The sequence below is a fragment of the Bombina bombina genome, chromosome 11, assembly GCF_027579735.1.
Source record: "Bombina bombina isolate aBomBom1 chromosome 11, aBomBom1.pri, whole genome shotgun sequence".
In the NCBI taxonomy this organism is placed as follows: domain Eukaryota; kingdom Metazoa; phylum Chordata; class Amphibia; order Anura; family Bombinatoridae; genus Bombina; species Bombina bombina.
Window position 1 is genome coordinate 14,728,011 of NC_069509.1, and position 25,956 is coordinate 14,753,966.

At 40.6% G+C, this 25,956-nt stretch overlaps 1 protein-coding gene across 2 annotated transcripts in view; it reads right to left on the reverse strand.

Moving 5' to 3' along the window:
* The window catches only part of LOC128642111 (uncharacterized), a 167,134-nt gene extending 149,059 nt beyond the window's left edge, over window positions 1-18,075 (reverse strand). For both annotated transcript variants that reach the window (XM_053694778.1, XM_053694777.1), the window contains exons 1-2: window positions 16,810-18,075; window positions 2,111-2,145 (exon numbers count right to left, since the gene is read on the reverse strand). In XM_053694778.1, coding sequence (XP_053550753.1) covers window positions 2,111-2,145; window positions 16,810-16,819 — 45 coding nt within the window. In that variant the 5' untranslated portion in view covers window positions 16,820-18,075. The remainder of the gene's footprint in view (window positions 1-2,110; window positions 2,146-16,809) is intronic.
* Window positions 18,076-25,956: the final 7,881 nt, after the last annotated feature.

Sequence of the window (25,956 nt, forward strand, 5' to 3'; positions counted from 1 at the left end):
AAATGTTTTTGTTCATTTAACTTAGTTTAATTATATATTATGTGCCAAATGCTGTTTAGCATTTAAAGTCTTCATTTCAAAGCTTTAAAAATAATGTATTAGGTGTTACTTATGACAATTTTGAGAAGGGCCTGGAACCTAACTCCCTCACTTCCCATTGACTTACATTATAAATTGGGTTTCAATTTACAATGGTTTCAATTTACAACCATTCCTTCTGGAACCTAACCCCGGCGTAAACTGAGGGCTACCTGTATATATATATACTGTATGTGTGTTTGTGTGTACATATGTGTATATATATATATATATATATATATATATGTGTGTGTGTGTTCTGTATGTGTGTTTGTGTGTACATATGTATTTATATGTGTATATATATATATATATATATATACACATATGTACACACAAACACACATACAGTATATATATATATATATATATACATATAAATACATATGTACACACAAACACACATACAGAACACACATATATATATTATCATTGCACCAGCAGTTCTTGTGAACTGCTGGTAAAATGCCGCCCCCTGCAGATTTGTGGCCAATCGGCTAGCAGGGGGTGTCAATCAACCCAATCAGTCTGATTGCTGTCCGCGGGACGAGTTAAGGAACAGCGGTCTTAGGACCGCTGTTTCTTAACTTCCACTTCAGGCGGAACTGAAGCGGAGTGGGTCGGAAGCAGCATCCGCTGCTTCATAAATCGACTGGATGAGGGTAATGAAAGAGAAATCTGAGTCAAGTGTGACCACAAGGCATTGGCATGGGTTTGGGTAATGATGTTATTATCAACAGTTAGAGAAAGTTGGGGGTAGGGATTTAGGATACCAAAAAATAAATGAATGGACTCTTGCACTTGTCCCTAAAAGCTAACCCACAGCACTCTGAGATCTCCCAAAAAAAAACATTATGGGAGCGCTAAAGGCTAGGGAGTATGGACAACACTTTAGAATATGTAAATTAAATAGATTTAATTAAAAACCATAATAATTGACCAAAATAAGTTGTGGCCACAACTAATAATATTCTACTAATACTATAAAGTAGAGTAAAACATTCACACAAGAAAGGCCAGCTCATATGTAATTAAGAGAAATTATGGTGTTTTCCTGTAAACTACTACAGAGATTTAAGCCACTGTTTAGGTAAAGTTAGATGTTGTAAAAGTTAGTCAAAAGTTCTGGCTATTGACACCAGATTTCCCCAATGTCCTCATACCGGACCTCCGTTGGTTCAAAGCTTTACTGATTCAACAGTCAGTTGTTCCGAGTTATTTCAACCTTGCCTTGTTGTATACTCCAGCTACACTTACGTCCGGTGTGTGTTCTCAGCATCTCTCCCAGAGCTTGCAGTCACGTGAATCCTTTGATTCCTTTGATAGGCTAACCGAACGGGAAACCGGCAAAGAGGGAAAGGGGGGTTTTCAATTCAATATTCGACTTGATTCTTGAAAAAGTGCACTTTTAGAAGTTGAATCCAAACAGGTTGATGTATTAATCGTTTTGGCGCTATTCATGCGCCTTTATCAAAACCTTATACCTGTTGGGTTCAGAATCCAAATTAAAAGGTACAGGGTGTCCTGGATGTTCCAAACAAGCCCAAGGTGAGAGGGGAGCTAATCTAGGGATTTAGGAAGAAGGGCTGGGAAATAAGGAGCTTAGTTTTGGAGAATTGTATTTTAAGGTATTGAGAGGACATCCAGGATGAAATGTTAGAAAGATGGTTAGTGGCACGATTTAATAAGGAAGGGGAGAGGTATGGTGCAGATGGTATTGAAACCCATGGGACTGTATTAAGGAACTTAAGGATGTTGTATAAATTGAGAAATTGAGAAGAGAATGGGACTAAGGACAGAGACCATTTGGTTTGACTGAATTTCAGTATATTTTTTCTTTAATTAACAAAATTGAACCTTATTCCCCATAGTATCAGTAGAAGTAAAGTGACACAGAGAAGTAGACAGACACCCAGAGAGAAGCAGCATGAAATCAAGGCTGCTTATAGACCCTAAAAGCCAGTCTGCCTTTCTGTTACAATGTAATCTCATTAAAAATACACAGAAACAATCTAGAGACTCTTTGTCTTACCATACGGTTCAGAAGCTGCTTTCTGAGTCCTGTAACTGAAAGCAGAAGATAATTATGTATTAAAACTAAAACATAGCTGTTAATTCATAGCAGATATTAAACACTTGTGCATCTTATGAAACATGAAGGGCTATATTACGAGTGGAGCACTAAATATTGTTTGACGCAAGCGATATTAGTGCTCCACTGAGTAATAACAGCTCACACTAATGTGTGCTGGTAATACGAGTAAAGCACAGAGCGAATGTGAGCTCATGTTCGCATTGCTAGGAAGCATTGGACTCATGAGAGCGCACTTCCATAGGCTCCAATGGTAGCCTCGTACTAATGTCATCAGACACGGCATGAGAACTAGTGCAGCAAAGAGGTTAAAAGGGCACTGAACCCAATTTTTTTCTTTTGTGATTCAGATAGAGCATGAAATTTTAAGCAACTTTGTAATTTACTCCTATTATCAAATGTTCCTTATTCTCTTGGTATCTTTATTTGAAATGCAAGAATAAAAGTTTAAATGCCGGCCCATTTTTGGTGAACAACCTAGGTTGTCCTTGCTGATTGGTAGATAAATTCATCCACCAATAAAAAAGTGCTGTCCAGAGTGCTGAACCAAGAAAAAAGCTTAGATGCCTTCTTTTTTATATAAAGACTAGTCCTAAAGCCCGTTCACACGGGCCATTTTTTGTAGTACAGCAGTCCCACCCCTTGCGCACTCTCCCTCCCCCTCTCTTTTGCTCTCTCTCTTTCCCCTTCTCTTTTGCTCTCTCTCCCCCTCTCTTTTGAGCTCTCTCTCTCTCCCCCCTCTCTTTTGAGCTCTCTCTCTACCCCCTCTCTTTTGCACTCTCTCTCCCCCTTCTCTTTTGGGTTCTCTCTCCCCCCCTCTCTTTTGCGCTCTCTCTCCCCCTCTCTTTTGCGCTCTCCCCCTCTCGTTTGCGCTCTCTCTCCCCCTCTCTTTTGTGCTCTCTCCCCCATCTCTTTTGCGCTATCTCTCTCCCCCATCTCTTTTGTGCTATCTCTCTCCCCCATCTCTTTTGCGCTCTCTCTCCCCCATCTCTTTTGCGCTCTCTCCCCCCCTCTTTCTCCCCCCTCTCTTTTGCGCTCTCTCTCTCCCCCTCTTTTGTGCTCTCTCTCCCCCATCTCTTTTGCACTCTCTCTCCCCCCTCTTTTGCGCTCTCTCTCCCCCATCTATTTTGCGCTCTCTCTCTCCCCCCTCTCTTTTGTGCTCTCTCTCCCCCTTCTCTTTTGTGCTATCTCTCTCTCCCCCCTCTTTTGCTCTCTCTCTCCCCCCTCTCTTTTGCTCTCTCTCCCCCCTCTCTTTTGCTCTCTCTCTCCCCCCTCTCTTTTGCTCTCTCTCTCCCCCCTCTCTTTTGCGTGCTCTCTCTCCCCCTCTCTTTTGCGCTCTCTCTCTCTCCCCTCTTTTGCGCTCTCCCTCTCCCCCTCTCTTTTGCGCTCTCTCCCCCCTCTCTTTTGCGCTCTCTCTCCCCCTCTCTTTTGCTCTCTCTCTCTCTCCCATCTCTTTTGCGCTCTCTCTCCCCCTCTCTTTTGAGCTCTCTCCCCCATCTCTTTTGTGCCCTCTCTCCCCCTCTCTTTTGAGCTCTCTCTCTCCCCCATCTCTTTTGCGCTCTTTCTCCCCCTCTCTTTTGAGCTCTCTCTCTCTCCCCCCTCTCCTCTCTCTCTCCCCTCCTCTCTCTCTCTCTTCCCCTTCTCTTTTGTGCTCTCTCTCTCTCCCCTCTCTTTTGCTCTCTCTCTCTCTCCCCCCTCTGTTTTGCGCTCTCTCTCTCCCCCTCTCTTTTGCACTCTCTCCCCCTCTCTTTGCGCTCTCTCCCCCCCCTCTCTTTTGCTCTCTCTCTCTCCCCCTCTTTTGATCTCTCTCTTCCCCTCTCTACCCCCTCTCTTTTGCGCTATCTCCCCCACTCTCTTTTGCTCTCTCTCTCCCCTCTCTTTAGTGCTCTCTCCCCCCTCTTTTGCTCACTCCCCCCCTCTTTTGCTCTCTCTCTCCCCCTCTCTTTTGCTCTCTCTCTCCCCTCTCTTTAGTGCTCTCTCCCCCCTCTTTTGCTCTCTCCCCCCCTCTTTTGCTCTCTCTCCCCCCCTCTCTTTTGCGCTCTCTCTCTCCCCCCCCTCTCTTTTACGCTCTCTCCCCCTCTCTTCATGCTCTCTCCCCCTCTCTTTTGCGCTCTCTCTCTCCCCCCTCTCTTTTACGCTCTCTCCCCCTCTCTTCATGCTCTCTCCCCCATCTCTTTTGCGCTCTCTCTCCCCCTCTCTTTTGAGCTCTCTCTCCCCCCTCTCCTCTCTCTCTCCCCCTCTCCTCTCTCTCTCCCCCTCTCCTTTCTCTCTCCCCCCCTCTCCTCTCTCTCTCCCCTCCTCTCTCTCTCTCCCCTCCTCCTCTCTCTCCCCTCCTCTCTATCTATCTCTCTCTCTCTCTATTTCTGTCTCTCCCCTCCTCTCTCTCCCCTCCTTTCTATCTCTCTCCCCTCTCTATCTCGCGACCGCACCTGGCCACGTCCCCATTTACACCCGGCCACGCCCCCTGCTCATGCCCCGGCCACGCCCACTTCTACTGCAGATCAGACAGGGAGTAGGACTCAAAGGCCAGGTGTGTGTGTCCTTGTGCTTTCTCTACTGCGCATGACAGCTTCGGACAAACACACTTGGCCTTTTATATAATAGGATAGCAAGAGAATGAAGAGACATTGATAATAGGAGTAAATTAGAAAGTTGTTTAAAAATGCAGGCTCTATCTGAATCACGAAAGAAAAAATTTGGGTTCAGTGTCCCTTTAAGTAGCACAGAGATGGGCAGCAAATATAAGTATATATACAGTATATGTAAGCATATACATATATTTACAGGGAACGCACAGTTCTCATAGACCGCAATGTAAAAGCACTTTCCAGTGCCATTTTTTTCTAAAACCCCACTCCCTCCAACCTTTAGACCACAAAAACTGCCTAGTGTACTTACTTTTTTATATAAAAACTACAATGCCCTTTATTTTGAAGGCATTTGGGGCCCTTTTAGAAAATTAACCAGAGATCAGATCTCTGGTTAATTTTCTGAGTGCTAATTGCTACCACAAGCTCGCGGTAGCAATAACCAGTCACTTGTAATGGCTGGTTAATTATCGTGCAATTTGCCCGTTGGCAGGCACGCAATAATTAAGTGCTCGACTCGTAATATAGCCATTAGTTTTTAATAAAGTGCTTTACATTCAGCATTGGGTAATATAATGTCGTACAGCTTTTAATTCTTACAAAATAACCTCATTCCTGCAGAATTTTGTAGATTTTACATCAGCATTTACTATAGGGTTTAGTACTTACTCTAATATATACTGCAGCCTCTAATTGTCACCGTATTTCACCTGTGTGCTACATTACCCACTAACAAATCTAACAAACTTACTGTAATATATACTGCAGCCTCTAATTGTCACCGTATTACACCTGTGTGCTACATTACCCTGTAACAAATCTAACAAACTTACTGTAATATATACTGTAGCCTCTAATTGTCACTGTATTACACCCGTGTGCTACATTACCCTGTAACAAATCTAACAAACTTACTGTAATATATACTGCAGCCTCTAATTGTCATTGTATTACACCTGTGTGCTACATTACCCTGTAACAAATCTAACAAACTTACTGTAATATATACTGTAGCCTCTAATTGTCACTGTATTACACCCGTGTGCTACATTACCCTGTAACAAATCTAACAAACTTACTGTAATATATACTGCAGCCTCTAATTGTCACCGTATTACACCTGTGTGCTACATTACCCTGTAACAAATCTAACAAACTTACTGTAATATATACTGTAGCCTCTAATTGTCACTGTATTACACCCGTGTGCTACATTACCCTGTAACAAATCTAACAAACTTACTCTAATATATACTGCAGCCTCTAATTGTCACCATATTTCGCCTGTGTGCTACATTACCCACTAACAAATCTAACAAACTTACTGTAATATATACTGCAGCCTCTAATTGTCACCGTATTACACCTGTGTGCTACATTACCCACTAAAAATCTAACAAACTTACTGTAATATATACTGCAGCCTCCAATTGTCACCGTATTATACCTGTGTGCTACATTACCCTGTAACAAATCTAACAAACTTACTGTAATATATACTGCAGCCTCTAATTGTCACTGTATTACACCTGTGTGCTACATTACCCTGTAACAAATCTAACAAACTTACTGTAATATATACTGCAGCCTCTAATTGTCACCGTATTACACCTGTGTGCTACATTACCCTGTAAAAAATCTAACAAACTTACTGTAATATATACTGCAGCCTCTAATTGTAACCGTATTACACCTGTGTGCTACATTACCCTCTAACAAATCTAACAAACTTACTGTAATATATACTGCAGCCTCTAATTGTCACCATATTACACCTGTGTGCTACATTACCCTGTAACAAATCTAACAAACTTACTGTAATATATACTGTAGCCTCTAATTGTCACTGTATTACACCCGTGTGCTACATTACCCTGTAACAAATCCAACAAACTTACTGTAATATAAACTGCAGCCTCTAATTGTCACCGTATAACACCTGTGTGCTACATTACCCTGTAACAAATCTAACAAACTTACTGTAATATATACTGCAGCCTCTAATTGTCACCGTATTACACCTGTGTGCTACATTACCCTGTAACAAATCTAACAAACTTACTGTAATATATACTGCAACCTCTAATTGTCACTGTATTGCACCTGTGTGCTACATCACCCTGTAACAAATCTAACAAACTTACTGTAATATATACTGCAGCCTCTAATTGTCACCGTATTACACCTGTGTGCACCATTACCCTGTAACAAATCTAACAAACTTACTGTAATATATACTGCAGCCTCTAATTGTCACCGTATTACACCTGTGTGCTACATTACCCTGTAACAAATCTAACAAACTTACAGTAATATATACTGCAGCCTCTAATTGTCACCGTATTACACCTGTGTGCACCATTACCCTGTAACAAATCTAACAAACTTACTGTAATATATACTGCAGCCTCTAATTGTCACCGTATTACACCTGTGTGCTACATTACCCACTAACAAATCTAACAAACTTACTGTAATATATACTGCAGCCTCTAATTGTCACTGTATTACACCCGTGTGCTACATTACCCTGTAACAAATCTAACAAACTTACTGTAATATATACTGCAGCCTCTAATTGTCACTGTATTACACCTGTGTGCTACATTACCCTGTAACAAATCTAGCAAACTTACTGTACTATATACTGTAGCCTCTAATTGTCAATGTATTACACCTGTGTGCTACATTACCCTGTAACAAATCTAACAAACTTACTGTAATATATACTGCAGCCTCTAATTGTCACCGTATTACACCTGTGTGCTACATTACCCTGTAACAAATCTAGCAAACTTACTGTAATATATACTGCAGCCTCTAATTGTCACTGTATTACACCTGTGTGCTACATAACCCTGTAACAAATCTAACAAACTTACTGTAATATATACTGCAGCCTCTAATTGTCACCGTATTACACCTGTGTGCTACATTACCCGCTAACAAATCTAACAAACTTACTGTAATATATACTGCAGCCTCCAATTGTCACCGTATTATACCTGTGTGCTACATTACCCTGTAACAAATCTAACAAACTTTCTGTAATATATACTGCAACCTTTAATTGTCACTGTATTACACCTGTGTGCTACATTACCCTGTAACAAATCTAACAAACTTACTGTAATATATACTGCAGCCTCTAATTGTCACTGTACTACACCTGTGTGCACCATTACCCTGTAACAAATCTAACAAACTTACTGTAATATATACTGCAGCCTCTAATTGTCACCGTATAACACCTGTGTGCTACATTATCCTGTAACAAATCTAACAAACTTACTGTAATATATACTGCAGCCTCTAATTGTCACCGTATTACACCTGTGTGCTACATTACCCACTAACAAATCTAACAAACTTACTGTAATATATACTGCAGCCTCTAATTGTCACTGTATTACACCTGTGTGCTACAGTACCCTGTAACAAATCTAACAAACTTACTGTAATATAAACTGCAGCCTCTAATTGTCACCATATTACACCTGTGTGCTACATTACCCTGTAACAAATCTAGCAAACTTACTGTAATATATACTGCAGCCTCTAATTGTCACTGTATTACACCTGTGTGCTACATCACCCTGTAACAAATCTAGCAAACTTACTGTAATATATACTGCAGCCTTTAATTGTCACTGTATTACACCTGTGTGCACCATTACCCTGTAACAAATCTAACAAATTTACTGTAATATATACTGCAGCCTCTAATTGTCACCGTATTACACCTGTGTGCTACATTACCCTGTAACAAATCTAACAAACTTACTGTAATATATACTGCAGCCTCTAATTGTCACCGTATTACACCTGTGTGCTACATTACCCTGTAACAAATCTAACAAACTTACTGTAATATATACTGCAGCCTCTAATTGTCACCGTATTACACCTGTGTGCTACATTACCCTGTAACAAGTCTAACAAACTTACTGTAATATATACTGCAGCCTCTAATTGTCACCGTATTACACCTGTGTGCTACATTACCCTGTAACAAATCTAACAAACTTACTGTAATATATACTGCAGCCTCTAATTGTCACTGTATTACACCTGTGTGCTACATTACCCTCTAACAAATCTAACAAATTTACTGTAATATAAACTGCAGCCTCTAATTGACACCGTATTACACCTGTGTGCACCATTACCCTGTAACAAATCTAACAAACTTACTGTAATATATACTGTAGCCTCTAATTGTCACCTTATTACACCTGTGTACTACATTACCCACTAACAAATCTAACAAACTTACTGTAATATATACTGCAGCCTCTAATTGTCACCATATTACACCCGTGTGCTACATTAGCCTGTAACAAATCTAACAAACTTACTGCAATATATACTGCAGCCTCTAATTGTCACCGTATTACACCTGTGAGCTACATTACCCTGTAACAAATCTAACAAACCTACTGTAATATATACTGCAGCCTCTAATTGTCACCGTATTACACCTGTGTGCTACATTACCCTGTAACAAATCTAACAAACGTACTGTAATATATACTGCAGCCTCCAATTGTCACCGTATTATACCTGTGTGCTACATTACCCTGTAACAAATCTAACAAACTTACTGTAATATATACTGCAGCCTGTGTGCTACATTACCCTGTAACAAAATGTAACAAACTTACTATAATATATACTGCAGCCTCTAATTGTCACCGTATTACACCTGTGTGCTACATTACCTTGTAACAAATCTAACAAACTTACTGTAATATATACTGCAGCCTGTGTGCTACATTACCCTCTAACAAATCTAACAAACTTACTGTAATATATACTGTAGCCTCTAATTGTCACTGTATTACACCTGTGTGCTATATTACCCTCTAACAAATCTAAAAAATGTACTGTAATATATACTGCAGCCTCTAATTGTCACCGTATTACACCTGTGTGCTACATTACCCTGTAACAAATCTAGCAAACTTACTGTAATATATACTGCAGCCTTTAATTGTAACTGTATTACACCTGTGTGCACCATTACCCTGTAACAAATCTAACAAATTTACTGTAATATATACTGCAGCCTCTTATTGTCACTGTATTACACCTGTGTGCTACATTACCCTGTAACAAATCTAACAAACTTACTGTAATATATACTGCAGCCTCTAATTGTCACCGTATTACACCTGTGTGCTACATTACCCTGTAACAAATCTAACAAACTTACTGTAATATATACTGCAGCCTCTAATTGTCACCGTATTACACCTGTGTGCTACATTACCCTGTAACAAATCTAACAAACTTACTGTAATATATACTGCAGCCTTTAATTGTCAATGTATTACACCTGTGTGCTACATTACCCTGTAACAAATCTAACAAACTTACTGTAATATATACTGCAGCCTCTAATTGTCACTGTATTACACCTGTGTGCTACATTACCCTCTAACAAATCTAACAAATTTACTGTAATATAAACTGCAGCCTCTAATTGTCACCGTATTACACCTGTGTGCTACATTACCCTGTAACAAATCTAACAAACTTACTGTAATATATAGTGCAGCCTCTAATTGTCACCGTATTACACCTGTGTGCTACATTACCCTGTAACAAATCTAACAAACTTACTGTAATATATACTGCAGCCTCTAATTGTCACCGTATTACACCTGTGTGCTACATTACCCTGTAACAAATCTAACAAACTTACTGTAATATATACTGCAGCCTCTAATTGTCACCGTATTACACCTGTGTGCTACATTACCCACTAACAAATCTAACAAACTTACTGTAATATATACTGCAGCCTCTAATTGTCACCGTATTACACCTGTGTGCTACATTACCCTGTAACAAATCTAACAAACTTACTGTAATATATACTGCAGCCTCTAATTGTCACCGTATTACACCTGTGTGCTACATTACCCACTAACAAATCTAACAAACTTACTGTAATATATACTGCAGCCTCTAATTGTCAATGTATTACACATGTGTGCTACATTACCCTGTAACAAATCTAACAAACTTACTGTAATATATACTGCAGCCTCTAATTGTCAATGTATTACACATGTGTGCTACATTACCCTGTAACAAATCTAACAAACTTACTGTAATATATACTGCAGCCTCTAATTGTCACTGTATTACACCTGTGTGCTACATTACCCTGTAACAAATCTAACAAACTTACTGTAATATATACTGCAGCCTCTAATTGTCACCGTATTACACCTGTGTGCTACATTACCCTGTAACAAATCATATTCCAGTCTAATTCTAAGGACAGGGAGTGTTGAGAGGCAAATGTAGGCAATTTGGTTACTATTGTTTATTGTGCTAAACTAAACTAATAGGAACAGTGTGGTACAGATAGAGCCGTTACCAGCCAAATTCAATTTTCTTTATTGATGGGGATAAATCAATAAATTATTTGATTATACTCTCATCAATGCTTTATTTTTTTTCCATCTATTTAATGCATTTTATTTTTGTATGTATGTTTATAACTATTTAAGTTTTATCAAGACTATTTTAAATATTTTTTTTCCACTGTCAAGTATTAGATACGTTTTATATGCACTGATTATTCTCCTATTATAATATATATCATTATTTTATATTTTATTTATTCTATACTCTAAGATAAGGAGCTTGAAGTAGATTGCATTTGTATTTATTTTATAACTATTAAACCAGATACAGCGGTCAGGTGAATATCTGCTGCACATCTGGCCATGAATCTGTTGCCCCCACCCTGATTCAGGGAAAGAATTTACTACATACAGCAGCAGCGGATCTAGGTCCCTATTTAGAGAAGCTTTAAAACATTTTGGCTACGTTTACTCTATGAAGACAATAAAATATCAATGTCGGTTTACATCGGCCACGTCTTTTACACAAAGCTGTATCTGCCAGGATGGCAGAAAGATGGTTGGCGCACTGAGATACAGGAAGAAGTGGCTCATTAGTTTAGAAATGTCGCTTTTTTTTACAAATCGTGTTTTACAGTGTGAGAAATCATTCAGAACAAATTATCGTTACCAGGAAAAGTCACTGCAATTTGTTTTAATGCAAAATATTAATTTCCTGTACTGTTAATCTTGTTTCTAAATTTAAAATACGTAAAAAATAAAAATAAAGTATAATATATACGTTACACATTATTACACACTCATACTCTTTCCCATAATGCCCCAGATCTAATGGATTAAACAATAAGGTTGTCATTTTTTTCTTTTAAAAAACAAATACATTATTGCCACTAAGGGGCTGAATTATGAAGCTTGGACCGGAGCCTGATGCCCCTGTTACTGCGCAAGCCTTCAGGCTAGCTGGATACAGCAGCTATAAAGCAGCGATCGGGTTGACTGACACCCCCTGCTAGTGGCCAATTGTCCGTGAATCTGCAGTGCGCGGCATTGCATAAGCAGTTCACAAAAACTGTTTGTGCAATGATAAATGCCGACAGCGTATGCTGTTGCCATTTATCTATGTGCGGCGGACATGATATGCTACATCGTATCATGTCCGTCCGCACTTTAATAAATCGGCCCCTAAATCACAACACAAAATACTGTATTTTCAAAAATAGCCTTAATTAATCTAGACCGTTGCATAGAAAAGGGACAATATACTAAATTGTTTTATTATGTTCCCAAATATTCATTTTTACCTGCTGTAGAATACTAAATTGTTCTCATTTGCTTTATTATTTGAAATAGCTGTTTTTACCTGGTTTTTCCCACCAACACTGTAAATTTCAATACTTAAGTTCTGGTTATAGAAAAGCTATGTAATCAAGAAGGTTTAGAATAATGATAGATAATAAAATGCTATTTTTTTTAATTGTACTGGTCTCCCTGTGTATACAGTGTGTATACAGTGGGATGAAAGCTAAAGAGGATTTTGTGTAACTAGAGATTAGCTCTCCCTCTAGCTCAGCCAATTTGATCAGCTTGTTGTTTCATTTAGCAGAGACAGCTATTGCATATACAGAAACATACCTAAAGGAGTAATTACCCATGGCTTAGATTACGAGTTGTGCATTAGGCTTAAAAAGCAGCGTTGGCCGGTCCTAACGCTGCTTTTTAATGCCCGCTGGTATTACGAGTCTTGCAGGTACAGGTGTACCGCTCACTTTTTTGGCCAGACTTGGCAATACCGCAAATCCACTTACGTAAATTGCGTATCCTCTTTTTTCAATAGGACTTGCATAGAGACGGTATTACGAATCTGCCAAAAAGTGAGCAGTAGACCCTCTCCTGTCAAGACTGGTACCACATTTTAAAGTCAGTAGTTAAGAGTTCAGTAGTTAAGAGTTTTACACTACAACGCCGTAGCATAAAACTCTTAACTAAAGTGCTAAAAAGTACACTAACACCTATTAACTCCTAAACTGAGGCCCTCCCACATCACAAACACTAAAATAAATATTTTAACCCCTAATATGCCGAACTGGACATCGCTGCCACTATAATAAATATATTAACCCCTAAACCGCCGCACTCCTGCCTCTCAAACACTAGTTAAATATTAACCCCTAATCTACCGTCCCTAACATCACCACCACATACCTACATTTATTAACCCCTAATCTGCCACCTCAAAGTCGCAGCCACTATATTAAAGTTATTAACCCCTAAGTCTAACCCTAACCCTAACACCCACTAACTTAAATATAATGAAAAGAAATCTAACTAAAAATTCATATCATTAACTAAATTATTCCTATTTAAAACTAAATACTTACCTATAAAATAAACCCTAAGATAGCTACAATATAACTAATAGTTACATTGTAGCTATCTTAGGATTTATTTTTATTTTACAGGCAAGTTTGTATATATTTTAACTAGGTAGAATAGTTAGTAAATAGTTATTAACTATTTAATAACTACCTAGCTAAAATAAATACAAAAGTACCTGTAAAATAAAACCTAACCTAAGTTACAATTACACCTAACACTACACTATAATTAAATAAATTAAATAAATTAAATACAATTAGCTAAATTAAATTAAATTATCTAAAGTACAAAAACCCCCCACTAATTTACAGAAAATAATAAACAAATTACAGAAATTTAAACTAATTACACCTAATCTAATAGCCCTATTAAAATAAAAAAATAAACCCTAGCCTAAACTAAACTACCAATAGCCCTTAAAAGGGCCTTTTTGCGGGGCATTGCCCCAAAGTAATCAGCTATTTTACCTGTAAAAAAATACAAACAACCCCCCCAACAGTAAAACCCACCACCCACACAACCAACCCCCAAATAAAACCCTAACTAAAAAAAACTAAGCTCCCCATTGTCGTGAAAAGGGCATTTGGATGGGCATTGTCCTTAAAAGGGCAGTTAGCTCTTTGTCGCCCAAAGTCCCTAATCTAAAAAATAAAACCAACCCAATACCCCCTTAAAAAAACACTAACCCCCTGAAGATCGACTTACTGGGAGATGTCTTCATCCAAGCCGGGTGAAGTGGTCCTCCAGACGGGCAGAAGTCTTCATCCAAGCCGGGCAGAAGTGATCCTACAGATGGACAGAAGTCTTCATCCAGACGGCATCTTCTATCTTCATCCATCCACCGCGGAGCGGTTCCATCATCAAGACATCCAACGCAGAGCATCCTCTTCATCCGACGACTAACACAGAATGAAGGTACCTTTAAGTAACGTCATCCAAGATGGCGTCCCTTAGATTCCGATTGGCTGATAGAATTCTATCAGCCAATCGGATAAGGTAGAAAAAATCCTATTGGCTGATGCAATCAGTCAATAGGATTGAAGTTCAATCCTATAGGCTGATCCAATCAATTTGTTTATTATTTTCTGTAATTTAGTGTTTGTTTTTTTTGTACTTTAGATAATTTAATTTAGCTAATTGTATGCAATTTAGGTAATTGTATTTAATTTAGTTAATTTATTTAATTATAGTGTAGTGTTAGGTGTTATTGTAACTTAGGTTAGGTTTTATTTTACAGGTACTTTTGCATTTATTTTAGCTAGGTAGTTATTAAATAGTTAATAACTATTTAATAACTATTCTACCTAGTAAAATAAAAATAAACCCTAAGATAGCTACAATGTAACTATTAGTTATATTGTAGCTAGCTTAGGGTTTATTTTATAGGTAAGTATGTAGTTTTAAATAGGAATAATTTAGGTAATGATAGTAATTTTATTTAGATTTATTTAAATTATATTTAAAGGGACAGTCTAGGCCAAAATAAACTTTCATGATTCAGATAGAGCATGTAATTTTAAACAGTTTTCCAATTTACTTTTATCACCAATTTTGCTTTGTTCTCTTGGTATTCTTAGTTGAAAGCTTAACCTAGGAGGTTCATATGCTAATTTCTTAGACCTTGAAGCCCACCTCTTTCAGATTGCATTTTAACAGTTTTCACCACTAGAGGGTGTTAGTTCACAAATTTCATATAGATAACACTGTGCTCGTGCATGAGAAGTTATCTGGGAGCAGAAACTGATTGGCTAGACTGCAAGTCTGTCAAAAGAACTGAAAAAAGGGGCAGTTTTCAGAGGCTTAGATACAAGATAATCACAGAGGTTAAAAGTATATTATTATAACTGTGTTGGTTATGCAAAACTGGGAAATGGGTAATAAAGGGATTATCTATATTTTAAAACAATAAAAATTCTGGTGTAGACTGTCCCTTTAAGTTAGTAGGTGTTAGGTTTAGGGTTAGACTTAGGTTCAGGGGTTAATAACTTTAATATAGTGGCGGCGACGTTGGGGCTGCAGATTAGGGGTTAATAAGTACAGGTAGGTTGCGGCGACATTGGGGCGGCAGATTAGGGATTAGTAAGTGTAGGTAGGTTGTGGGGACATTGGGGGCAGCAGATTAGGGGTTAATAAGTGTAGGTAGGTTGCGGCGACATTGGCTGCTGCAGATTAGGGGTTAATAAGTGTAGGTAGGTTGCGGCGACGTTGAGGGCGGCAGATTAGGGGTTAATAAATATAAGGTATGTGTCGGCGATGTTGGGGGCAGCAGATTAGGGGTTAATAAGTATAATGTAGATGGGGGCGGTGTCCAGAGCGACAGATTAGGGGTTAATAATATAATGTAGGTGTTGATGATGTTGGGGGTGGCAGATTAGGGGTTAATAAGTGTAAGATTAGGGGTGTTTAGACTCAGGGTTCATGTTAGGGTGTTAGGTGTATACATGAATTTTATTTCCCCATAGGAATCAATGGGGCTGCGTTAGGGAGATTTAAGATGCTTTTTTGCAGGTGTTAGACTTTTTTTCAGCCGGCTCTCCCCGTTGATTCCTATGGGGAAATCGTGCACGAGCACGTTACACCAGCTCACCGCTGATTTAAGCAGCGCTGGTATTGGAGTGCAGTAATGAGCAAAATTGTGTTCAACACTCACTTCTTGTCTTTTAACGCCGGGTTTGTAAAAACCCATTGTACAAGCGCTGCATGTAAGTGAGCGGTGAGACAAAACTGCTCATTAGCACCGCACAGTCTCTAACGCAAAACTCGTAATCTAGGTGCATAGCTTTTAAACAAGGGGAAACTAATTGTACTGTCTGTTTAAGTACATGTACAAATGCATTGTTTTTTTGCGCACAAAAGCAATAACCTTTGTAAATAAGAACCCAGTTGTCTGGTTTATGATGTGAGTTCCCATTTTGCGCTTATCATTGAAAGTATAGGGGGGCATTAGTAACCGCGAGTTCATGCACGTGAGGCTGCAATATTTCTTTTCATGCTGGTTCTCCTGGTATCTGAACATCACAATATGTGCTTCTTGTGGTAACTAGAGCACTTGTAATCTTGGCCTAAACGTATAGATAATGTAAACAGACATGAAACCTACAATGTATCTGTTATAATTCAAACACAACATACCATTTTTATAAAGTATCCAAATTACTTCTTTAATTAAATTCACTGTGTTCTCAATGTGTCCTTTGTAGAAGAGAATACTTAGGTAGGTATATATAATAAATATTTGGACTGATTAACATGTGCACTCCCCACTCACAATATAATATATTATATAACACGTTACCTCTCTCCATGATTGATGCAAAAGCAATTTGTCTCACACAGGTCAGGTTTCCAGGAACTTTTCTCCTTGTATTTTCTATATAGTTACAATATTCGGATACAACAGCCTTTAATGTGTTAGAATCATCCTTATTAGCTCTGTCTTTTTATTCTGAATATATAACATGAGGTTCTTGCTGAGACGTGACTGTAACCTCTTCATCTACTGCCCGTTGTTAAAAGGCAAGGTTTGTATAGATGAATATAAATACATCCATATACTTGTAGGAATATTTTCTCTCTCTCTTTGTGTCTTGGTCTTTCTCTCACTCTCTCTGTGATTCTCTCTCTCCCTTTGTCTCTCTCTCTCTAACTCACTCACCCTCTCTCTTTCTCTCTCTCTCTAACTCTCTCACCCTCTGGCTCTTTCTGACTCTCTTGCTTTCTAACTCTCTCTCTCTCTGTGTGTATCTCTATCTCTCTCCCTCTCTCTGACTGTCTCTGTGAATCCCCCTCTCTCTGACTCTCTCTGTCTCTTTCTTACTCTCTCTCTTCCTTTGACTGTCTCTCCCTCTGTCTCTCTCTCTGACTCTGTTTCTTACTCTCTCTCTTCCTCTGACTCTCTTGCTCTCTAACTCTCTCACTCCATGTGTGTGTGTGTCTCTCTCTCCCTCTGACTGTCTCTTTCTTACGCTCTCTCTCCCTTTGACTGTCTCTCCCTCTGTCTCTCTTTCTCTCTGACTCTCTTTGTCTCTTTCTTACTTTCTCTTTGACTGTATCTCCCTCTGTCTCTCTCCGACTCTTTCTTACTATCTCTCTCTCTCTCTCCCTTTGACTGTCTCTTTCTTACTCTCTCTCTCTTTGACTGTCTCTCCCTCTGTCTCTCTCTGACTCTGTTTCTTACTCTCTCTTTCCCTCTGACTCTCTATCTATTCCGCTCTCTCTCTCTGACACTGTCTCTTTCTGACTCTGTCTTTTTCCCCCTTCCCTCTCTCTCTGTCTCTCTCTGACTCTTTCTTACTATCTATCTATCTATCTATCTATCTATCTATCTATCTATCTATCTATCTATCTATCTCTCTCTCTCCCTTTGACTGTCTCTTTCTTACTCTCTCTCTCTCTTTGACTGTCTCTCCCTCTGTCTCTCTCTGACTCTGTTTCTTACTCTCTCTTTCCCTCTGACTCCCTATCTATTCCGCTCTCTCTCTGACACTGTCTCTTTCTGACTCTGTCTCTCTCTGTGTCTCTCTCTTGCTCGGTCTGTCTTTCTCTTTCTGTTCCTGTAAACCTCTCTCTGTCTTTCTCACCACTTTCAGTTTCATTTTTACAGAACAAGATCAGCAGCTCCTGCACCTCCCCCGCTCCTGCCTGCCAGAGTTTAAACGCACAGCATCTATTACTGTGACTTCTGTATTTGTGATCTCAGTGACAGTTCTGGTTCAGTAACACATAACAAGCTGTTGTCTTATTTCCCATTGTGAGGTTCTAAAACCACTATTAAGGGCTAGGTTACAAGTAGAGCGCTAATTAATGCTCCTGCTTGAGTGCTAACTGCGCAAGATGTACGCTTTTTGGGGGTTGCACTAGTATGAGTTGAAAGTAATTTTTTTTTCACTCGTGCGCTAACCCGACAAGCACAAAAAGTCAAACTTAGAATATTGCGTGCGTATTGAAGTATTCCCAGATAGAGGTCAAAGGAGCAAAAAGAATGTAAAAAAAAACTAACACTAAAGTACAAACACTATGGGGTCGATTTATGAAGCCCATAATGCTTCAGACCCACTCCGCTTCAGTTCCACCTGCAGCAGAAGTTAAGAAGCGGCGGTCCTAATGCTATCGGCATTTATCGATATGCAGCGGACATGATACGCTACTTCGTATCATGTCCGTCTGCACAATAATAAATTGACCCCTATAAGGCTACTCTACTGCTGATATAGGTTTCATTTTCTTGTAACACAAACATAGTGAGACTTTCAGTAATCACTTTACAGGAAATGGGCAATTTGTCTTCTCCTTATCATAAAACACATTACACAGAGCAAAGACCAAAGGTTATTAGACAACAAGTCAGGGATTATATTCAGTATAAACTGCAGATGTAAGTGAGGGATAAACAGTCTGAAATCCAAAGCAATATGAAGAATAATTGAACAAGATGTAATAATTATCCTACAGACGTGTGACATTGTGAAGGTGGAAATGTGATGGGCAAAATATATCACTCAAAACAGCCTCACTGACCTTCTGAGCCTATGCATATGTATGTGTGTTTTTGTGTGTGTATGTATGTGTGTGTATGTGTGTTATTATGTGTGTGCGTGTGTTTGTACAGTGTGTGTGTTTTTGTGTGTGTATGTGTGTTATTATGTGTGTGCGTGTGTTTGTACAGTGTGTGTGTTTATGTGTGTATGTGTGTGAATGTATGTGTTTATATGTGTGTGTGTATATGTGTTTGTGTTTGTATGTATGTGTGTATATGTGTGTGTGTGTATATATGTATGTGTGTGTATATGTGTTTTTGTTTGTATGTATGTGTGTATATGTATGTGTGTGTATATATGTGTATGTGTGTGTATATGTATGTGTGTGTATATATGTGTGTGTGTGTATATATGTGTGTGTATGTGTATGTGTGTGTATATATGTGTGTGTGTGTGTGTGTGTATATATATGTGTGTGTCTGTTTATGTGTTTATGTGTGTGTTTATATCTGTATGTGTGCCTATGTATGTTTATCTTTGTGTGTGTGTTTATATTTGTGCATGTGTGAGTGTGTGCCTATTTGTGTGTATATATTGTTGTGTGTGGGAGTATATGTGCAAGTGTGTCTGTATATGTAGGTGTGTATATGTGTCTTTGCTTGCATGTATTTGTGTATGTATATGTGTGGGAGTGTGTGTGTGTGCCTATTTATGTGTATATGTTTTTGTTTGTGGGGGGTGTATGTGCAAGTGTGTTTGTATATGTAGCTATGCATGTATGTCTGTGCTTGCATGTATGTCTGTGTATATTTATGTGTGTGATTGTGTGTGGGTATGTCAGTGTGCTGACATGTGTGTGTGTCTGTGTCTGGGCGAGTGAGTATATATTTGTGGTTATGTTTGTAAGTGTATGTGTGATTTGTATGTGTGTATATTTGTTCAAGTGTAAATATGTCTGTGTGCCTGTGTATGTGTATATATGTTTTTGTGTGTGTATGTGCAAGCATGTGTATGTTTGCATGTGTAGGTGTGTATGTGCGTATGTGAGGATATGATTGCGTGTATGTGTATGTTTATATACATGTATGTGTTTTTGTGTATATAAACATGTGCAGGTATGTTTGTGTGCTTGCATGTGTTTGTGTGCTTGCATGTGTGTTTATGTGTGTATATGTCTGTATGTGTGGGTGTATTTGTCTATATGGGTGTATATGTGTTTGTAGATGTGTGTGTGTTTGTCTGTATATGAGTATATGTGAATGTGTGTGGGGGTTTGTTTACATGAGGGCACGCATGTGGGTGTGTATGTGTGGGTGTGTTTATGCTTGTGTGTGTGAGAATGTGTATACAGGGAGTGCAGAATTATTAGGCAAATGAGTATTTTGACCACATCATCCTCTTTATGCATGTTGTCTTACTCCAAGCTGTATAGGCTCGAAAGCCTACTACCAATTAAGCATATTAGGTGATGTGCATCTCTGTAATGAGAAGGGGTGTGGTCTAATGACATCAACACCCTATATCAGGTGTGCATAATTATTAGGCAACTTCCTTTCCTTTGGCAAAATGGGTCAAAAGAAGGACTTGACAGGCTCAGAAAAGTCAAAAATAGTGAGATATCTTGCAGAGGGATGCAGCACTCTTAAAATTGCAAAGCTTCTGAAGCGTGATCATCGAACAATCAAGCGTTTCATTCAAAATAGTCAACAGGGTCGCAAGAAGCGTGTGGAAAAACCAAGGCGCAAAATAACTGCCCATGAACTGCGAAAAGTCAAGCGTGCAGCTGCCAAGATGCCACTTGCCACCAGTTTGGCCATATTTCAGAGCTGCAACATCACTGGAGTGCCCAAAAGCACAAGGTGTGCAATACTCAGAGACATGGCCAAGGTAAGAAAGGCTGAAAGACGACCACCACTGAACAAGACACACAAGCTGAAACATCAAGACTGGGCCAAGAAATATCTCAAGACTGATTTTTCTAAGGTTTTATGGACTGATGAAATGAGAGTGAGTCTTGATGGGCCAGATGGATGGGCCCATGGCTGGATTGGTAAAGGGCAGAGAGCTCCAGTCCGACTCAGACGCCAGCAAGGTGGAGGTGGAGTACTGGTTTGGGCTGGTATCATCAAAGATGAGCTTGTGGGGCCTTTTCGGGTTGAGGATGGAATCAAGCTCAACTCCCAGTCCTACTGCCAGTTTCTGGAAGACACCATCTTCAAGCAGTGGTACAGGAAGAAGTCTGCATCCTTCAAGAAAAACATGATTTTCATGCAGGACAATGCTCCATCACATGCGTCCAAGTACTCCACAGCGTGGCTGGCAAGAAAGGGTATAAAAGAAGAAAATCTAATGACATGGCCTCCTTGTTCACCTGATCTGAACCCCATTGAGAACCTGTGGTCCATCATCAAATGTGAGATTTACAAGGAGGGAAAACAGTACACCTTTCTGAACAGTGTCTGGGAGGCTGTGGTTGCTGCTGCACGCAATGTTGATGGTGAACAGATCAAGACACTGACAGAATCCATGGATGGCAGGCTTTTGAGTGTCCTTGCAAAGAAAGGGGGCTATATTGGTCACGGATTTGTTTTTGTTTTGTTATTGAATGTCAGAAATGTATATTTGTGAATGTTGAGATGTTATATTGGTTTCACTGGTAAAAATAAATAATTGAAATGGGTATATATTTGTTTTTTGTTAAGTTGCCTAATAATTATGCACAGTAATAGTCACCTGCACACACAGATATCCCCCTAAAATAGCTAAAACTAAAAACAAACTAAAAACTACTTCCAAAAATATTCAGCTTTGATATTAATGAGTTTTTTGGGTTCTTTGAGAACATGGTTGTTGTTCAATAATAAAATTAATCCTCAAAAATACAATTTGCCTAATTATTCTGCACTCCCTGTATGTATGAGCATGTGTTTATGTTTGTGTGTATGTGTATATGAATGTGTGTGTGTGCGCATTTATGTTTGTGTGTATGTGTATATGAATGTGTGTATGTGTGTGTGTTTATGCTTGTGTGTATGTGTATATGAATGTGTGTGTGTGTGCGTTTATGCTTGTGTGTATGTGTATATGAATGTGTGTATGTGTGGGTGTGTTTATGCTTGTGTGTGTGAGCATGTGTATATGTATGAGTGTGTGTTTATGTTTGTGTGTATGTGTATATGAATGTGTGTGTGTGCGCGTTTATGCTTGTGTGTATGTGTATATGAATGTGTGTATCTGTGTGTGTTTATGCTTGTGTGTATGTGTATATGAATGTGTGTATCTGTGTGTGTTTATGCTTGTGTGTATGTGTATATGAATGTGTGTATCTGTGTGTGTTTATGTTTGTGTGCATGTGTATATGAATGTGTGTGTTTATGCTTGTGTGTGTGAGCATGTGTATATGTATGAGTCTTTATGCTTGTGTGTGTGAGCATGTGTATATGTATGAGTGTGTTTATTTTTGTGTGTATGTGTATATGTATGAGTGTGTGTATATGTTTGTGTGTATGTGTATATGAATGTGTGTATGTGTGTGTGTTTATGCTTGTGTGTATGTGTATATGAATGTGTGTGTGCGCGTTTATGCTTGTGTGTATGTGTATATGAATGTGTGTATGTGTGGGTGTGTTTATGCTTGTGTGCATGTGTATATGAATGTGTGTTTGTATGTGTGTTTATGTTTGAGTGTACTTGTGTGTGTGTATATGTATGTGTGTGTGTTTATACTTGCGTGTGCAAGCATGTGTATATGTATGTGTGTGTGTTTATGCCTGTGTGTGTGCATGTGTATATGTATATGTGTGTGTTTATGCCTGTGTGTGTGCATGTGTATTTGAATATGTGTGTGCATGTTTATTTGAATTTGTGTGTGTTTATGCTTGTGTGTATGTGCATGTGTATATGTATGTATGTGTATGTGTTTATGCTTGTGTGTGTGCATGTGTATATGTATGTATGTGTATGTGTTTATGCCTGTGTGTGTGCATGTGTATTTGAATATGTGTGTGCATGTTTATTTGAATGTGTATGTGTTTATGCTTGTGTGTGTGCATGTGTATATGTATGTATGTGTATGTGTTTATGCTTGTGTGTGTGCATGTGGAAGTGAAGGGCCCTCTAGTGGGCCTGTAACAAAATTAAGGGATAACTGAGTTGAAGTCTGGAAGGTACTAGGTGTTACATTGTTGCAAGTGTAGGGGCAGTGTTTCTGCTTACCTTTATAGGTCCTGACTGCAGTGGATCCGGCCCTCTTTTGTTCCTGGTTCCAGACTTCAAGGAAGCTTTCTTTCTGTGGAGATGGAGCATTCCAAGAGGAAGTCCGTGCCGCCAAAGCATTATAGAGAAGTGGTGCAGGAGGTTCCAGGCATGCAGGGAGCTGCAAGAGAAAGCTGCGGATCAGGCTCTGAGGATGTGGTACCCCCTTCCCCTGCAGCTAGGCCCCGGGCAGCTCCCATGCTTAAAAATAGGCCTACTGTGAGGAAGGGACTGGGCCTTAGGGCCTCGTCTTCAGGCCCTGGGTTCCAGTCCTTTTCTCCAAGCCACCCTTCCCAGACTAATGATGCCCCAAGTGCTCTAGGGGTTCCTATCCCATCTGTTTTACACAGTGATGCAGGCCATGTGGGAGGTTTAGGGCCTTCACATCTTTCTTATTCGCCCCCTGGGGGTTCCCATGCAGCCCCTCTACCTCATTCACCCTCCCTTTATTCTCAGGGCCAAGAGCCCACCCATCTTCTAACCACCCCACCACCCCAGGAGGACAGGCCGCAACTGTGCCAGGCTGCTGCCATGGAATCGTCATGGCAGCAGCTGCAGGCAATTCCCCCTGCGGCCTTGTCCTCCGTCCTATCTCTAGCCCAGGCCCTCGTAGGGACCTTGTCCCCTGCTGGGGCGGGCGGCATTATGGCAGGTTAGGCCAGGGGGCGGGGCGCCCATGCTGTTCAGGCTCTTCTTGTGCCTGGGCCTGTGTTGGGCCGTAGCCCCGCCCCTTCTGGTGTTGTGTTGTGCGCTTCCTCCCCAAGTGATTTCTCAAGCGGGGAGGAGCGTGGGCACGGCATGGCAGTGCGCATCGAAGGAGCAGGTCGCCACACGGAGCAAGCACCAGTAAGTTGGGGAGGCTCCGTGCGGATGGTCGGGCTCCTGAGGCGGGGGCATTGAGGGGCAGCGCAGAATGGTGCAAGGGAGGAAGGCAAAGGGAAAAACAACAGGAGGGAGACGCGCAACATTGGCTAGGCAGAGGGGATGGAAAAGTTAATTCTGGCCGTGGAAGTACTCGGAACCACAGAGGGATAACTGTGGAGGAGCAGGGTGACATAGTTGGGGACACTGAATTTTTAGATGTGTCTGGCACTGCTTCAGGGGTTACGTGTGTCAGAGGGGATGCTGGTTTGCATGTGGCACAGGGAGTAATGCGTGAATCTAGTAGGGAAGGCATGAGTGGGCCCCAGGGCCAAGCTTCCAGTGTGACTGAAGAGTTTATAAGGAAGGCAGTTGCGGCTGCATTAGGAATGTGTTTACAGGGGGATCAGGCTGGGACCCCCTCAGGGGTTCAATCATCTGTGCAGTGTACTCCCCAAAATGTTTTGATTCCTCAGGGTTTCACAATGGAGCAAGCTGGGCCTGCTATGGCATCTTCATCTGGACAGGGAGCAGCATCTCTGCCCACCCCAGCTGCTACGGAGGATACGCCTCAACACCAGACATCAGGAGCTGCGCCACCTTTAGCCCCCAGCGGTGAGTACCTACTGCATACATCTGCACATGTAGAGTTAGGTACATTTTCTAGTGGGTCAGGCTCTGACAGTGAGGGTGACTTAGGCTTAGTCGGCAAAGGGCAGATAGAAATGTTTAAGATGATCAAAAAGGTAGTAGCGGTGCAGAAGAAGGGAAAGGGTGCCAAAGCGGTGAGTACTTATGTGGTTCCCTTGTCGCAGGCAGCTAGTGTGGGTCCGACAGGTTTGGGGGCAGTTCCAGTGTCAAGGAAGGTGGTGTCACATGGGGATACATACCCATGTTTGGTGCACTACTTGTATGGACACTTGAAATCAAAGGTGGTAAAAAAGATTCATGATGGACGTTATGTCAACATCTTTGAACTCTCACCAGAGGCGTGCAGGGCCAGAGAACGCGCAGCAGATGGCACCGGACCGAAGAAGGTCCAGCGGCCGGAGACTTATGAGGAATGGCAGTGGTGCTTTAGGGTGCTGGCTACATGCTATGTGGATAAGTGGCACTCACAGGGTCACAATCTATTTAAGTATGAGGATACCATAGATGATATCCACTCCAGGTTTAAGGAAGGCGCATGGCATGAGTACGACATGGCTTTTCACAGAAAAATGGTGGGCAACTCACTCCTGCATTTTGGGACTCAGGATCACCACCTGTGGTCCAAATTGGGGCTGGAGGGGGGTGGTCTCAGCTCCCCTGTGTCTCGCCAAGGGGCTAGCAGGCCGGCACGAGGCCAAAATGATGGGGCAGGGAATGTTGGAAATTCCAGGATAAACAGTGCGACAGAGGAGCGAGCTGCTCCTTTCATCACATCTGTAAATTCTGTAGTGGATCACACCCTGGGGCAGATTGTAACAGGGGAAAGGAGTCTGGCGCAGAGAAGCCAGCTTCTAAAGGGGGCCTTGTATACAAGGGCCCCAACGCCACTTAAGGCGGCAGACATGGAGCCATGGCTGGCTCACTACCCCGACTTGGAGGTGGCTCAGCTGCTCAGGGCGGGGTTGAGGGAGGGGTTTAGGATTCCTGTGGATGGGCCCGTGGCGGGGTCTACGGTTCACCAGAACGTTAAATCAGATTACTAATTCCTGGAGGTAGTCTGGGAGAAAATGAGTAAGGAGTTGGATCTGGGCAGGGTAGCTGGCCCATTTTGGATGAAGCCTCTGCCCGATCTGGTGGTGTCCCAATTGGGGGTTGTCCCCAAGAAGGACACAGGCAAGTTTAGGCTTATTCACCATCTG